General features: G+C 37.2%; 1 protein-coding gene across 3 annotated transcripts in view; it reads right to left on the bottom strand.

Annotated features, from left to right (window-relative positions):
- Window positions 1–14,146: 14,146 nt before the first annotated feature.
- The window catches only part of dclk1a (doublecortin-like kinase 1a), a 64,622-nt gene continuing 60,744 nt past the window's right edge, over window positions 14,147–18,024 (bottom strand). For 2 of the 3 annotated variants that reach the window (XM_042498805.2, XM_088088252.1), the window contains one exon: window positions 14,147–16,551. In XM_042498805.2, coding sequence (XP_042354739.1) covers window positions 16,264–16,551 — 288 coding nt within the window. In that variant the 3' untranslated portion in view covers window positions 14,147–16,263. The remainder of the gene's footprint in view (window positions 16,552–18,024) is intronic. The other variant, XM_088088253.1, reaches the window with a different exon arrangement.

The raw sequence follows: 18,024 nt of genomic DNA, 5'->3' as shown, positions 1-18,024 counted from the left end.
AGCGCTGTGTTGTAAGTCTTTTTTTTTCTACCAAAAATGTTTTGCACTGATCAAGGGGTACTTGGCTGAAAACAATATTTTAAAGAAGGTGCATTACAGAAAAAAAGTTTGAGTACCACTGTGCTATACAATGTGGTTTTTGGCTGTTTTTTGGACATTTCATATTTTGACATTTTTAGCCATACTATAGTATGGCATTTTCTGTCTTTTGTTAAAGATGCAATATAAGGATCTTTTGGGATGTTTCTGCAACATTCTATGCCATGATGTATCTCGGCACGCTGATTATGCGGTTTTCAGCTGTTTTTTAGACATGTCATATTTTGACATTTTTCACCATACTATTGAATTTCTTTTTGGGTCATTTTTTCGACATTCCATATTATGGTGTTATTGCTCGACTTTGTAACATTCTGTGCCATGGCGTTTCTCAGCACGCCATTTTATGCGGATTTCAGCTGTTTTGGGGACAAATGATTTGCTTTATTGCAACATTCTATGCTATGGCGTGTCTCGGCATGCTATTTTATGCTGTTTTGAGGTGTTTTCAGCAGTTTTTGGGACATGCCATTTTTTGACATTTTAGCCTTACTATAGCCTTGCCTTTTCGCTCATTTTTTCAACATGCATTATTTTGCTGTTTTTGGTAGTTTTTGCACCCTTCTATGCTATGGCGTGTCTCGGCATGCTATTTTATGCTGTTTTGAGGTGTTTTTAGCTGTTTTTGGGACATGCCATTTTTTCACATTTTAGCCTTACTATAGCCTTGCCTTTTCGCTCATTTTTTCAACATGCATTATTTGGCTGTTTTTGGTAGTTTTTGCAAAAATCTATGCTATGGCGTGTCTCGGCATGCTATTTTATGCTGTTTTGAGGTGTTTTTAGCTGTTTTTGGGACATGCCATTTTTTCACATTTTAGCCTTACTATAGCCTTGCCTTTTCGCTCATTTTTTCAACATGCATTATTTTGCTGTTTTTGGTAGTTTTTGCACCCTTCTATGCTATGGCGTGTCTCGGCATGCTATTTTATGCTGTTTTGAGGTGTTTTCAGCTGTTTTTGGGACATGCCATTTTTTCACATTTTAGCCTTACTATAGCCTTGCCTTTTCGCTCATTTTTTCAACATGCATTATTTTGCTGTTTTTGGTAGTTTTTGCACCCTTCTATGCTTTGGTGTGTCTCGGCATGCTATTTTATGCTGTTTTGAGGTGTTTTCAGCTGTTTTTGGGACATGCCATTTTTTCACATTTTAGCCTTACTATAGCCTTGCCTTTTCGCTCATTTTTTCAGCATGCATTATTTGGCTGTTTTTGGTAGTTTTTGCAAAAATCTATGCTATGGCGTGTCTCGGCATGCTATTTTATGCTGTTTTGAGGTGTTTTTAGCTGTTTTTGGGACATGCCATTTTTTGACATTTTAGCCTTACTATAGCCTTGCCTTTTCGCTCATTTTTTCAACATGCATTATTTTGCTGTTTTTGGTAGTTTTTGCACCCTTCTATGCTATGGCGTGTCTCGGCATGCTATTTTATGCTGTTTTGAGGTGTTTTCAGCTGTTTTTGGGACATGCCATTCTTTGACATTTCAGCCTTACTATAGCCTTGCCTTTTTGCTCATTTTCAGCATGCATTACTTGGCTGTTTTTGGTAGTTTTGCACCCTTTCTATGCTATGGCGTGTCTCGGCATGCTATTTTATGCTGTTTTGAGGTGTTTTTAGCTGTTTTTGGGACATGCCATTTTTTGACATTTTAGCCTTACTATAGCCTTGCCTTTTCGCTCATTTTTTCAACATGCATTATTTTGCTGTTTTTGGTAGTTTTTGCACCCTTCTATGCTATGGCGTGTCTCGGCATGCTATTTTATGCTGTTTTGAGGTGTTTTTAGCTGTTTTTGGGACATGCCATTTTTTCACATTTTAGCCTTACTATAGCCTTGCCTTTTCGCTCATTTTTTCAACATGCATTATTTTGCTGTTTTTGGTAGTTTTTGCACCCTTCTATGCTATGGCGTGTCTCGGCATGCTATTTTATGCTGTTTTGAGGTGTTTTCAGCTGTTTTTTGGGACATGCCATTTTTCACATTTTAGCCTTACTATAGCCTTGCCTTTTCGCTCATTTTTCAACATGCATTATTTTGCTGTTTTGGTAGTTTTTGCACCCTTCTATGCTATGGCGTGTCTCGGCATGCTATTTTATGCTGTTTTGAGGTGTTTTTAGCTGTTTTTGGGACATGCCATTTTTTGACATTTTAGCCTTACTTTAGGCTTGCCTTTTTCGCTCATTTTTCAACATGCATTATTTTGCTGTTTTGGTAGTTTTGCACCCTTCTATGCTATGGCGTGTCTCGGTATTCTATTTTATGCTGTTTTGAGGTGTTTTTAGCTGTTTTTGGGACATGCCATTTTTTGACATTTTAGCCTTACTATAGCCTTGCCTTTTCGCTCATTTTTTCAACATGCATTATTTTGCTGTTTTTGGTAGTTTTTGCACCCTTCTATGCTATGGCGTGTCTCGGCATGCTATTTTATGCTGTTTTGAGGTGTTTTTAGCTGTTTTTGGGACATGCCATTTTTTCACATTTTAGCCTTACTATAGCCTTGCCTTTTCGCTCATTTTTTCAACATGCATTATTTTGCTGTTTTTGGTAGTTTTTGCACCCTTCTATGCTATGGCGTGTCTCGGCATGCTATTTTATGCTGTTGTGAGGTGTTTTCAGCTGTTTTTGGGACATGCCATTTTTTTCACATTTTAGCCTTACTATAGCCTTGCCTTTTCACTCATTTGCATGCATTATTTTGCTGTTTTTGGTAGTTTTTGCACCCTTCTATGCTATGGCGTGTCTCGGCATGCTATTTTATGCTGTTTTGAGGTGTTTTCAGCTGTTTTTGGGACATGCCATTTTTTCACATTTTAGCCTTACTATTGCCTTGCCTTTTCGTTCATCTTTTCTGCATGCATTATTTTGCTGTTTTTGGTAGTTTTTGCACCCTTCTATGCTATGGCGTGTCTCGGCATGCTATTTTATGCTGTTTTGAGGTGTTTTTAGCTGTTTTTGGGACATGCCATTTTTTGACATTTTAGCCTTACTATAGCCTTGCCTTTTCGCTCATTTTTTCAACATGCATTATTTTGCTGTTTTTGGTAGTTTTTGCACCCTTCTATGCTTTGGTGTGTCTCGGCATGCTATTTTATGCTGTTTTGAGGTGTTTTTAGCTGTTTTGGGACATGCCATTCTTTGACATTTTAGCCTTACTATAGCCTTGCCTTTTCGCTCATTTTTTCAACATGCATTATTTGGCTGTTTTTGGTAGTTTTTGCAAAAATCTATGCTATGGCGTGTCTCGGCATGCTATTTTATGCTGTTTTGAGGTGTTTTCAGCTGTTTTTGGGACATGCCATTTTTTCACATTTTAGCCTTACTATAGCCTTGCCTTTTCGCTCATTTTTTCAACATGCATTATTTTGCTGTTTTTGGTAGTTTTTGCAAAAATCTATGCTATGGCGTGTCTCGGCATGCTATTTTATGCTGTTTTGAGGTGTTTTTAGCTGTTTTGGGACCTTCCCTTTTTTCACCTTTTAGCCTTACTATAGCCTTTCCTTTTCGCTCATTTTTCAACATGCATTATTTTGCTGTTTTTGGTAGTTTTTGCACCCTTCTATGCTATGGCGTGTCTCGGCATGCTATTTTATGCTGTTTTGAGGTGTTTTCAGCTGTTTTTGGGACATGCCATTTTTTCACATTTTAGCCTTACTATAGCCTTGCCTTTTCGCTCATTTTTTCAGCATGCATTATTTGGCTGTTTTTGGTAGTTTTTGCACCCTTCTATGCTATGGCGTGTCTCGGCATGCTATTTTATGCTGTTTTGAGGTGTTTTCAGCTGTTTTTGGGACATGCCATTTTTTCACATTTTAGCCTTACTATAGCCTTGCCTTTTCGCTCATTTTTTCAGCATGCATTATTTTGCTGTTTTTGGTAGTTTTTGCAAAAATCTATGCTATGGCGTGTCTCGGCATGCTATTTTATGCTGTTTTGAGGTGTTTTTAGCTGTTTTTGGGACATGCCATTTTTTGACATTTTAGCCTTACTATAGCCTTGCCTTTTCGCTCATTTTTTCAACATGCATTATTTTGCTGTTTTTGGTAGTTTTTGCAAACATCTATGCTATGGCGTGTCTCGGTATGCTATTTTATGCTGTTTTGAGGTGTTTTTAGCTGTTTTTGGGACATGCCATTTTTCACATTTTAGCCTTACTATAGCCTTGCCTTTTCACTCATTTGCATGCATTATTTTGCTGTTTTTGGTAGTTTTTGCACCCTTCTATGCTATGGCGTGTCTCGGCATGCTATTTTATGCTGTTTTGAGGTGTTTTCAGCTGTTTTTGGGACATGCCATTTTTTGACATTTTAGCCTTACTATAGCCTTGCCTTTTCGCTCATTTTTTCAACATGCATTATTTGGCTGTTTTTGGTAGTTTTTGCACCCTTCTATGCTATGGTGTGTCTCGGCATGCTATTTTATGCTGTTTTGAGGTGTTTTTAGCTGTTTTTGGGACATGCCATTTTTTCACATTTTAGCCTTACTATAGCCTTGCCTTTTCACTCATTTGCATGCATTATTTGGCTGTTTTTGGTAGTTTTTGCACCCTTCTATGCTATGGTGTGTCTCGGCATGCTATTTTATGCTGTTTTGAGGTGTTTTCAGCTGTTTTTGGGACATGCCATTTTTTCCACATTTTAGCCTTACTATAGCCTTGCCTTTTCGCTCATTTTTCAACATGCATTATTTTGCTGTTTTTGGTAGTTTTGCACCCTTCTATGCTATGGCGTGTCTCGGCATGCTATTTTATGCTGTTTTGAGGTGTTTTTAGCTGTTTTTGGGACATGCCATTTTTTGACATTTTAGCCTTACTATAGCCTTGCCTTTTCGCTCATTTTTTCAACATGCATTATTTTGCTGTTTTTGGTAGTTTTTGCACCCTTCTATGCTATGGCGTGTCTCGGCATGCTATTTTATGCTGTTTTGAGGTGTTTTTAGCTGTTTTTGGGACATGCCATTTTTTCACATTTTAGCCTTACTATAGCATTGCCTTTTCGCTCATTTTTCAGCATGCATTATTTTGCTGTTTTGGTAGTTTTGCAACATTCCATGCTATGGCGTGACTCGGCATGCTATTTTATGCTGTTTTGAGGTGTTTTCAGCTGTTTTTGGGACACGCCATTTTTGCCATACTATAGCCATACTATAGCCTTGCCTTTTTGCTCATTTTTTCAACATGCATTTTTTTGCTGTTTTTGGTAGTTTTGCACCCTTCTATGCTATGGCGTGTCTCGGTATGCTATTTTATGCTGTTTTGAGGTGTTTTCAGCTGTTTTTGGGACATGCCATTTTTGACATTTCAGCCTTACTATAGCCTTGCCTTTTTGCTCATTTTCAGCATGCATTACTTGGCTGTTTTTGGTAGTTTTTGCAAAAATCTATGCTATGGTGTGTCTCGGCATGCTATTTTATGCTGTTTTGAGGTGTTTTTAGCTGTTTTTGGGAGATGCCATTTTTTCACATTTTAGCCTTACTATAGCCTTGCCTTTTCGCTCATTTTTTCAACGTGCATAATTTGGCTGTTTTTGGTAGTTTTTGCAAAAATCTATGCTATGGCGTGTCTCGGCATGCTATTTTATGCTGTTTTGAGGTGTTTTTAGCTGTTTTTGGGACATGCCATTTTTTCATCTTTTAGCCTTACTATAGCCTTGCCTTTTCGCTCATTTTTTCAACATGCATTATTTGGCTGTTTTTGGTAGTTTTTGCACCCTTCTATGCTTTGGTGTGTCTCGGCATTGTATTTTATGCTGTTTTGAGGTGTTTTCAGCTGTTTTTGGGACATGCCATTTTTTGACATTTTAGCCTTACTATAGCCTTGCCTTTTCGCTCATTTTTTCAACATGCATTATTTTGCTGTTTTTGGTAGTTTTTGCACCCTTCTATGCTATGGCGTGTCTCGGCATGCTATTTTATGCTGTTTTGAGGTGTTTTCAGCTGTTTTTGGGACATGCCATTTTTGACATTTTAGCCTTACTATAGCCTTGCCTTTTCGCTCATTTTTAGCATGCATTACTTTTCTGTTTTTTGTAGTTTTGCACCCTTCTATGCTATGGCGTGTCTCGGCATGCTATTTTATGCTGTTTTGAGGTGTTTTTAGCTGTTTTTGGGACATGCCATTTTTTCACATTTTAGCCTTACTATAGCCTTGCCTTTTCGCTCATTTTTTCAACATGCATTATTTGGCTGTTTTTGGTAGTTTTTGCAAAAATCTATGCTATGGTGTGTCTCGGCATGCTATTTTATGCTGTTTTGAGGTGTTTTAGCTGTTTTGGGAGATGCCATTTTTGACATTTTAGCCTTACTATAGCCTTGCCTTTTCGCTCATTTTTTCAGCATGCATTATTTTGCTGTTTTTGGTAGTTTTTGCAATATTCTATGCTATGGCGTGTCTCGGCATGCTATTTTATGCTGTTTTGAGGTGTTTTTAGCTGTTTTTGGGACATGCCATTTTTTCACATTTTAGCCTTACTATAGCCTTGCCTTTTCGCTCATTTTTTCAACATGCATTATTTTGCTGTTTTTGGTAGTTTTTGCACCCTTCTATGCTATGGTGTGTCTCGGCATGCTATTTTATGCTGTTTTGAGGTGTTTTCAGCTGTTTTTGGGACATGCCATTTTTTCACATTTTAGCCTTACTATAGCCTTGCCTTTTTCGCTCATTTTTTAAGCATGCATTATTTGGCTGTTTTGGTAGTTTTGCACCCTTCTATGCTATGGTGTGTCTCGGCATGCTATTTTATGCTGTTTTGAGGTGTTTTCAGCTGTTTTTGGGACATGCCATTTTTCATTTTTAGCCTTACTATAGCCTTGCCTTTTCGCTCATTTTTCAGCATGCATTATTTGGCTGTTTTTGGTAGTTTTTGCACCCTTCTATGCTATGGCGTGTCTCGGCATGCTATTTTATGCTGTTTTGAGGTGTTTTTAGCTGTTTTTGGGACATGCCATTTTTTCACATTTTAGCCTTACTATAGCCTTGCCTTTTCGCTCATTTTTTCAACATGCATTATTTTGCTGTTTTTGGTAGTTTTTGCACCCTTCTATGCTATGGCGTGTCTCGGCATGCTATTTTATGCTGTTTTGAGGTGTTTTTAGCTGTTTTTGGGACATGCCATTTTTTGACATTTTAGCCTTACTATAGCCTTGCCTTTTCGCTCATTTTTTCAACATGCATTATTTTGCTGTTTTTGGTAGTTTTTGCACCCTTCTATGCTATGGTGTGTCTCGGCATGCTATTTTATGCTGTTTTGAGGTGTTTTTAGCTGGTTTTGGGACATGCCATTTTTTCACATTTTAGCCTTACTATAGCCTTGCCTTTTCGCTCATTTTTCAACATGCATTATTTTGCTGTTTTTGGTAGTTTTTGCACCAATCTATGCTATGGTGTGTCTCGGTATGCTATTTTATGCTGTTTTGAGGTGTTTCAGCTGTTTTTGGGACATGCCATTTTTGACATTTTAGCCTTACTATAGCCTTTCCTTTTAGCTCATTTTTCAACATGCATTATTTTGCTGTTTTGGTAGTTTTGCACCCTTCTATGCTATGGCGTGTCTCGGCATGCTATTTTATGCTGGTTTGAGGTGTTTTTAGCTGTTTTTGGGACATGCCATTTTTTCACATTTTAGCCTTACTATAGCCTTGCCTTTTCGCTCATTTTTTCAACATGCATTATTTTGCTGTTTTTGGTAGTTTTTGCACCCTTCTATGCTATGGCGTGTCTCGGCATGCTATTTTATGCTGTTTTGAGGTGTTTTTAGCTGTTTTTGGGACATGCCATTTTTTGACATTTTAGCCTTACTATAGCCTTGCCTTTCGCTCATTTTTCAACATGCATTATTTTGCTGTTTTTGGTAGTTTTGCACCCTTCTATGCTATGGCGTGTCTCGGCATGCTATTTTATGCTGTTTTGAGGTGTTTTTAGCTGTTTTTGGGACATGCCATTTTTCACATTTTAGCCTTACTATAGCCTTGCCTTTTCGCTCATTTTTCAGCATGCATTATTTGGCTGTTTTGGTAGTTTTGCAAAAATCTATGCTATGGTGTGTCTCGGCATGCTATTTTATGCTGTTTTGAGGTGTTTTTAGCTGTTTTTGGGAGATGCCATTTTTGATTTTTAGCCTTACTATAGCCTTGCCTTTTAGCTCATTTTTCAACATGCATAATTTGGCTGTTTTGGTAGTTTTGCAAAATCTATGCTATGGCGTGTCTCGGCATGCTATTTTATGCTGTTTTGAGGTGTTTTTAGCTGGTTTTGGGACATGCCATTTTTTCATATTTTAGCCTTACTATAGCCTTGCCTTTTCGCTCATTTTTCAACATGCATTATTTTGCTGTTTTTGGTAGTTTTGCACCCTTCTATGCTTTGGTGTGTCTCGGCATGCTATTTTATGCTGTTTTGAGGTGTTTTCAGCTGTTTTTGGGACATACCATTTTTCACATTTTAGCCTTACTATAGCCTTGCCTTTTCGCTCATTTTTCAACATGCATTATTTGGCTGTTTTTGGGAGTTTTGCACCCTTCTATGCTTTGGTGTGTCTTGGCATGCTATTTTATGCTGTTTTGAGGTGTTTTCAGCTGTTTTTGGGACATGCCATTTTTCACATTTTAGCCTTACTATAGCCTTGCCTTTTCGCTCATTTTTCAGCATGCATTATTTGGCTGTTTTGGTAGTTTTGCAAAAATCTATGCTATGGCGTGTCTCGGCATGCTATTTTATGCTGTTTTGAGGTGTTTTTAGCTGTTTTTAGGACATACCATTTTTGACATTTTAGCCTTACTATAGCCTTGCCTTTTCGCTCATTTTTTCCACATGCATTATTTTGCTGTTTTTGGTAGTTTTTGCACCCTTCTATGCTATGGTGTGTCTCGGCATGCTATTTTATGCTGTTTTGAGGTGTTTTTAGCTGTTTTTGGGAGATGCCATTTTTTCACATTTTAGCCTTACTATAGCCTTGCCTTTTCGCTCATTTTTTCAACATGCATTATTTTGATGTTTTTGGTAGTTTTGCACCCTTCTATGCTATGGCGTGTCTCGGCATGCTATTTTATGCTGTTTTGAGGTGTGTTTTAGCTGTTTTAGGGACATGCCATTTTTCACATTTTAGCCTTACTATAGCCTTGCCTTTTCGCTCATTTTTCAACATGCATTATTTTGCTGTTTTGGTAGTTTTGCACCCTTCTATGCTATGGCGTGTCTCGGCATGCTATTTTATGCTGTTTTGAGGTGTTTTTAGCTGTTTTTGGGACATGCCATTTTTTCAAATTTTAGCCTTACTATAGCCTTGCCTTTTCACTCATTTTTTCAACATGCATTATTTTGCTGTTTTTGGTAGTTTTTGCACCCTTCTATGCTATGGCGTGTCTCGGCATGCTATTTTATGCTGTTTTGAGGTGTTTTCTGCTGTTTTGAGGACATGCCATTTTTGACATCTTAGCCTTACTTACCTTGCTAAAATTTCAAAAAATGGCATGACCCAAAAACAGCTAAAAACACCTCAAAACAGCATAAAATAGCATGCCGAGACACACCATAGCATAGAAGGGTGCAAAACTACCAAAACAGCAAAATAATGCATGTTGAAAAAATGAGCTGAAAGCAAGGCTAAGGCTAAAATGTCAAAAAATGGCATGTCCCAAAAACAGCTAAAAACACCTCAAAACAGCATAAAATAGCATGCCGAGACACGCCATAGCATAGATTTTTGCAAAAACTACCAAAAACAGCCAAATAATGCATGCTGAAAAAATGAGCGAAAAGGCAAGGCTATAGTAAGGCTAAAATGTGAAAAAATGGCATGTCCCAAAAACAGCTGAAAACACCTCAAAACAGCATAAAATAGCATGCCGAGACACACCATAGCATAGAAGGGTGCAAAAACTACCAAAAACAGCAAAATAATGCATGTTGAAAAAGTGAGCGAAAAGGCAAGGCTATAGTAAGGCTAAAATGTCAAAAAATGGCATGTCCCAAAAACAGCTAAAAACACCTCAAAACAGCATAAAATAGCATGCCGAGACACGCCATAGCATAGAAGGGTGCAAAAACTACCAAAAACAGCAAAATAATGCATGTTGAAAAAATGAGCGAAAAGGCAAGGCTATAGTAAGGCTAAAATGTCAAAAATGGCATGTCCCAAAAACAGCTGAAAACACCTCAAAACAGCATAAAATAGCATACCGAGACACGCCATAGCATAGAAGGGTGCAAAAACTACCAAAAACAGCAAAATTATGCATGCTGAAAAAATGAGCGAAAAGGCAAGGCTATAGTAAGGCTAAAATATCAAAAATGGCATGTCCCAAAAACAGCTGAAAACACCTCAAAACAGCATAAAATAGCATACCGAGACACGCCATAGCATAGATTGGTGCAAAAACTACCAAAAACAGCAAAATAATGTATGTTGAAAAAATGAGCGAAAAGGCAAGGCTATAGTAAGGCTAAAATGTGAAAAAATGGCATGTCCCAAAAACAGCTAAAAACACCTCAAAACATTCTATACTTGACTTTTCTATGCTATTTTTGACAACATTTTCTTATTTGCCTTTTTGGAGGAGGGGGGGGGGGTATTTTGAACCGCATACTATAGTATGACTTATTCATGCTATTTTTGACAACATCCTCTTTTCTGACTTTTTTTATTTTATTTTGAACAACACACTACAGTATGCCTTTTTTCTTTTACTATTTTCGACAACATACTATTCTATGACTTTTTATGCTTTTTAACAATATGATATACTTTGACTTTTAACGTAATTTTTAACAACCTGCTATACTCCCACATTTTAATTCTATTTTGGACACAATGCTATACTACAATTTTTTTTAATGCTAATTGGGATGACATACTGTTGTATGATTTTCCTATAATATTTAGACAACATGCTTAGTATAAATTTTTAATGGTATTTTGAACAACATATTATAGCATGACTTTTTTTTTTGCTATTTTAAATGGCGTACTATAGCTTGAGTGATTTGTGCTATTTCAGATGATATAAAACACTATATGGTTTTAATAGTATGGTCGACAACATACTGTACTATGACTTTTTGTTATTTTAATAGGCATACTGGACTGTGACTTTTATATTCTATTTTGGGCGACAGTTTTTTTTTTTACTTGTTTTTTTGGATTACAGATTTTACTACGCCTTTTCAATGCTATTCAAGACAACATGCTATAGTATGACTTTTTATGCTATTTTGGACAACATACTATAGTATGACTTTTTTTGTTACTTTTATTTGACAACATGCAACTGTATTGTAACTTTCTTTTTCCAATGTTTTTGTCCTATTATACCAAGGTTTTTTTTCTATTAGGGATGACATGCTATTGTATTATTTTTCATCATTCATTATTTTTGTGGGTCTGATCACAAAGCATTTTCATTCAATCTGGTTTCAACCCAACACCTTTTAATCAAAGCACATCTGTCCCCTGCCAGATTTTTAACTCTGTGTTGCTATGTCTGCCAGCAAATTTTCTGAGGTTCTTATGGGTGCTTTTAATCCAAATTTTAACATGGAGAAGCATGTCTCTCTTTTTACCTACACCTATCAGACTGTCCTGGACTCTATTGCCCCATTCGTTTACAAAAAAAAACAAAAAACAACACCCCAAACCTGGCTAAACAACTCCACACAGAAAAATAAAGAGAGACTGTAGGAAAAGGGAAAGAAAATGAAATGACGGGTTGACATGTATCTCATATGATCTGGAAAGACACAATGAAGAACTATCAAAAAGTAGTTCAAGTTAAGAGCATTCTTTTTCTCTCTTTTCTCTGTCCTCTTTCAGAAATCATTCTTTAGATGAAACAAACTGTGTAAAGCCTTGATTTTATTCCCATTAAGTTTCTAATAGAGGTTTTTTTATACAGTTGAGAAGGAGTTTTTTTCCCTCTTATTCCAACCATGCTGTGGGTCCAACCACTTTTAAAGAAACCTAATCTGTATCCTTCCAATTATGAAAAAAAATTAGAGTAAAAGTTTTAGAAAAAGTGGTTTCAACCCAACATTTAGCTTTAATATGTCATAATCTGGGTGCGAAATACGAGGAGTCTCAGGGGGGTCTGAGACCCCTTGATTGACACTTGAGATCTGATGAGTTCATTGCTTGATAATTTTGGATTCACTACATAAAAGCTGAGTTGGAAAAACAACAAAAGCGGAGTAGAGACACACGCAGCTAATGCTGGCGGCTTGGCAGGTAGCAAATCTGTATGTGAGTTGGGAGCTACACTCTCGCCCAGCCACAACCCAGAAGATGGTAAGGTTGAGGATGAGGGCTCAACTCAAGAAGATGAAGGCTAAGACGGAGATGCGGCGGCAGCTCCGAGAGTAAGCGACCTTCTGTTTGGTTGTAAGAGCTGGAAAGTTGGGTTGTGGAGCAGTTTAGAGAGTGGTGCACCACAGGACAATACGCACAAAGGTGGTACAAAATTACCTTTGGTTTGGGGTGCCCAGTAGCTCAGTTGATGGAGTGGGTGCTTCATGTACAGAGGCTTTGTCCTTGCCGCAGCAGCCATGGGCTCGACTCTGGCCTTGGCCCTTTCATGTATGTTGTCCCCTTTCTTACTTACTCCGTCTTATCCACTAAAAAGGAAAAAAAAATACTTTCAGCTCAAAACACAAATCAGAAATAATATGTTTTCTACCCCAAACCCTACCCTTCACATTCTTAAAGCAACTGACAGCTTACAGTAATAAGGGCCCCTCGGCTTTGGAATGACCTGGCTGAGGAGATGAGCCTTACAGAATCAGTGACTTTTTTAAAATCACCTCTTAAAACCTTTTTTTTTTTTTTTTTTTGCTTTTATGTGATGTTATCTCTTTTGTCTTTTAATGTTTCTTTGAACTTATCATCTTATTCTGTCTTGATCTTGCTTCTTCCTGTTCTTCTTGTTCTTCTTAATCTTATTTTAATTTTTCTTATAAGTAGTATTAGTATTCTTATTGTATTTTTCTAAAATGTTTCTATCTCTATTCTCTTGTTTAATTCTTCCTTATCTGGACTTTATTCGCCTTTACTGTCTGGCTCCTATCATTATATTGCTTTTGGGTTATTCTGCCTCTGATTTGATTTTTTCAAAGCAAGAATAAATCAAGAATAATTTCAGTTATAATGTTTTATTCTGTTTTTTAATTTGCTGTTTTTTGGTTGTTGTTTTTTTATGTCATATCATTCCATTACAATAATTATATTCTGTATTTCATACTATACCACCACATTTTTGACGTATTATATATTGATGTTTTTTACATTCTAGTAAATGATATTTATTGTCATACTATACTATTAAAAAAAAAAATCATACTATACTCTGACATTTTTTATGTCTTACTATAGTAAGCACACATACTCTAATTAGGTGTGACAGACCAAAAGCTCAGAATCAAATGAATTGTTTCCAGCACCTTGCCAAAATTGAGATGGGTTGAGCAGAGGTCATCCTGCATGGCAAACTAAAGTATAATATATTTTATGTCTTATTGTACTACAACATGTTTAACATATAGTATGTAATTTTTTGTAACGCTATACTCTGATATTTTTACCTACCACACTATGACTTTTTTGACATGTTAACATTTGACATGTTTTTTAATGTCATACTATACTATTACATTTTTGACATTCTATACCATGTCACATATGGGCTCTTTCTTGGCAATCTGTATTGCACTTTTTTTTTACATACTTAAGTTTTACATTCATGACATTTTACATTATCCAAGGAATCTTTTTCATAAATGTCATTATTATGAAACTTTTTATGCCATACAATACTATGACAACATAAGGATTTCTTATGCCATACTAAACTATGACAACTTTGACATAGTATGTCAATACTATGACATTTTTTAATGTCATACCATACTATGACACTTTTGACATTATATAGTGCCAGATTTTAATGACATTTTAGTTATACTATAAAATGACAGTTTTCACATACTTTTTGTCTCTTTTACAGTTTTAAAATATTGCACCTACTAAACACATTAAACCCCATTAAACCCGCATAAAGGAGACACAATTTTTGAGCCATATTTTAATTATTACTCTTATTATTGACAGACCATTGTTGAACAGAGGTACAGGTATTGGTATTGCAACAGATTGTAATATTATGGTGCAGCTGTGAGAGCACTTTGGTAAACCACATGTGCCCATGTGCTGGAGAGAATGGATTTCAACAGCACAATAAGTTCATACTGATCTGGTCAATATGGCGGCACATTACTGTATATTTGTAGCAATGAGAATAAATACAGAAACTTACAGACAAGTGTGACGATTGCAGGGAGATCATCTGTTAAAAAAAAGAAATCACTGCACTTCTCTCACTCCTCTGGCTTCTCCTCTCTGTTATCTTGCATCAGTAACTGGAAATCCATTTACAGGACATCATTCCCAGTGTCTGACAAGGAGCAAAGATGATGGTCTCATCTTTTCTCGATTTGTCTGTGAAGATTCATTCAGGCAATACAATGTCAGGTGGAAATGGTCTTCTTAAACTCGCCTGCATCATTTCATTTCATGATCTCCTCTAGGTTTTTTTTTCTTTGCTGATACACATGTATGACTGCTTTATTAGAGTTCTCATAGACTTACTACTTGTAAAGAAATATACTGTATTGTGAACTATCAAAATAAATGAAATTATGTTATTTACATAACATATAAACGATACCTCATCACGAAAGCACTGTTTGTTTGTTTTTATAAGAATAGGCTACTGTATGTCTGTCATGCTTTCATCTGAATAAATGAAGCCATGAATGAGGTTGTACAGAGCTGAAATAAACCCTCCTCCATCCTTTTATACCTGTACTGCTTTCCAAAGGTGCTGCTGGTTCTCTGGCATCCATACTGTCTCTGTTTGACTGCACCTAGACTGCAGTACTTTGTGCAAATAGGCAGCCTTCATATACAGCTAATTGTACACATTTACCAACTAAAACATTTCCTCAGTGGTACACCTGCTGCAACAATTATACCTTTAACTGCTGGAATATGTGGATGAAATATGCCTTTAGTGTTGGAAAAAAAATGTAAACAAGGCTTTATATGTGTAAATGAGCATCGCAAAATATCAAGATTAAAATGATATCAGTTCAGAATGATTGTGAAACTGTGTGCATTGAGGAAAAAATGTTAAGTTTGCTACACAAGCACCCGAATACTGCTTAATTATGTGTATCGAAATGTCATGAACGAAGCAAAATTACAAGGAGGGATCGAATGCACCATTATTTTCTTAATAGCAGTCTGTGTAAAATGTAAACTGTAATACTGCAATCCAACATTACAGAAAGGCATCGCCAAAACTGTGTGGAGCACAGAAATCATAGCACAAGTGCTGTCTTTGATCTGTCATTTATCTTTTTTTTCCCTATAAACACTAAATTTAACACATAGTAAGAAAAAACTCATTTCTCTACACCCTGTAGCTCTCGATTTCCCACATTAGTCTACGTACCCTACTTTAACGTTTCTGAGCTCTACTTTCTACACACTTTTCCATTAATTTCATCCTACAGAGCTCTTCGGACAAGTCAATCAAAAACATGTCCTTTATGAAAAAGGGCAATACATATAAAAAATGCAGTGAGTAAAGAATGAGTAAATAAGGTTCAATAAAACATGAACATTGGTCCATATTCTCATATTGCCTTGTAGAGCTGCTCCACCAGGAAGTTTTCATGTTGAGCCCGGATCATTACTGAGGGGTTAACGATACTGTCACCCCTTTTCGCTCCTTGAGCTCTGCAACATGTGCTCAGATGAGAGAACGTTGAAAAGAAATTAATAAAAAGTCTTCCGCCTCATTACGCATTTTTTCTTCTTCCTCATGTTCTCCGTTTCTTGTTGCCTCTTTAGCCTTTCTCCCAACCTCTCTACCCTATTTTTCCTCGATCCACCCTTTAATCGATCTCTCCTCCGGGTGTGGAAAGATGGATTGAGGGGAGCTAAAAGTTCTCTCTGATTTTTTTTCCCCTTCAAAGTTTTCCCCTGTTCATCCCAAGCCTTAGGTGAGAGACTGTGGGGAAGCTGATGTCTCCTCTTCCTTCTCCTCCGCATAAAAGGAGGAGCTGGATGAGGATTTCATCTCCTTGTTTCTTCCTCCTCCTCCTCCCCTCCACCTCCTCTCTAGAAGGGCGAGTTGGGGGAGTAGACGGTACTGGCTGAGCTGATGGAGATGTCATCAGAGTCAGATGGGAGGCTGGGGTTTGGGGAAGGGTCAGAGCAGGTGTCAGGGGTCAGAGAGGAAGGGGCCACGGGCAGACCAGGGAGGCAACTGGGAGGCTCCGCCCGTTGTGTTTTAGTTGTTGATGTTGTTACAGTTATCATCGTCGGCTTCAGCTGCAAAGGCAGCGGCCTCACATCCGGGTGGCGTCCTCGTCTGAAAACCTGCCCCTCCTTATCAAGAGGGGTGGCCTGAGAGAGGGAGGAACACAAGAGCATTGTGATTAGATCCTCTGACACAGGGATCTAGTAGCACAATGGATGAAAATCCAGTATGGAGGACCAGGAGAGCCTTCAACAGGTTTATAAGTTCCAGGGAAAAAAGGAATAAATATGTGCTCTGAGTTTGAAAAATGTGTTATTATTCACCAAGCCAAACTTAAATGATTAAAAAAATCATCAAAAAATATAAAAAGGTTTCAGAATCATGAAAAAAATAAGATGCATTCTCTGCCCTGAAACAGGATTTTTCAGCTGGTCCAATTTTTATGGTGATGCTGACATGACGCAGCAACGAGCCTTTAGCAAATGGTCAATGTGGCATCTATGTGTGCCAAAGTTACAAAGCAGCACTGCAGGTAAGTTTAACTTATGAAAATATTGCATGCAATAGTCCACATCCCACCCTCTTTTTCCCCCTTTCTGTCACTCTCTCTCTCAAAAACAAACAGAATGATGCCGTGTCACTCAGTCCTCAGTCCTGACAACTGCGCTGCTATGATTCATAACGTTTTTGGGTTGGGTGGCTGATTTTGTGGACTGGTGAGAGTGGGTATTAATAATAGCTAATAGCTCGCCAGCACACTGTAGGTTATGGTAAGCAAGTGTCGTAACTAGCGATAGAGCGGGGGTTGGAGGAGAACCACTGATGTTATCCACTATAGTGTTTCTATAGTGCAGGGGAGGGGCCAAGATAAGGATGGCTCCAGTGCATCATTGAGCCATGATTTATGGGCGCCCAAAAAATCCTACACAAAAATGGTGAAAAATAGTTTAACGGTCCAATGCCACAGTTCAGTACTAGTTTGCATTCTTTTGAAACGTTTTTAGCAATTATTCTCACAAATGTGTTTGAAAACAAATGCCTGATTTTATTTACCCACACTAAAAGTTATTAATGGATATTTAACAGGACAGGCAGAAGAGGGATTAACAAAAGCAAAAACAGTAAGTTAATTCAGCGATCTATAATCTTTTTAATCATAAAAATATATTTATCAATGCTAATTAAAAGTGGAATAACTTAAATCAACTTCAAAACTCTTCAATTATTCCTCAATTAGCATTTTTAACATTAAAAATGCTAATTTCTTATTAATATATGCAGGTCTCTTATTGATTCCTCTTCCTCCAATAAACTGTTAATATCAACCAGATAATTCATGACTAACTTAACCATGACTCTCCAAGTTCTCCATTAATCATTAATGGATAAGGTCACACAACAGGAGCAATGGGAGCTGAATAGCAAGCTCAAGTATTAGTAGAGGCTGTCAGCTAGGGAGCATGACATCAATCAAAAAAAATCACTGAAATTGTGACAGGCAAGACAGGGTTATTTCTTTGGAAGGCGGCATTCACAAAGAAATTGTGTAAACAGAAAGAGAGGGTAAACATTCACAAGGGTAATTTTAAGGGTAACCTGCACCTACTTATTCACACACT

Source organism: Plectropomus leopardus, chromosome 15 (genome assembly GCF_026936395.1).
Source record: "Plectropomus leopardus strain MGB_pleo_1.0 chromosome 15, ASM2693639v1, whole genome shotgun sequence".
Lineage (NCBI taxonomy): Eukaryota > Metazoa > Chordata > Actinopteri > Perciformes > Serranidae > Plectropomus > Plectropomus leopardus.
Note: the sequence above shows the minus strand (reverse complement) of the source record. Positions and strands in the feature narration are given on the sequence as shown.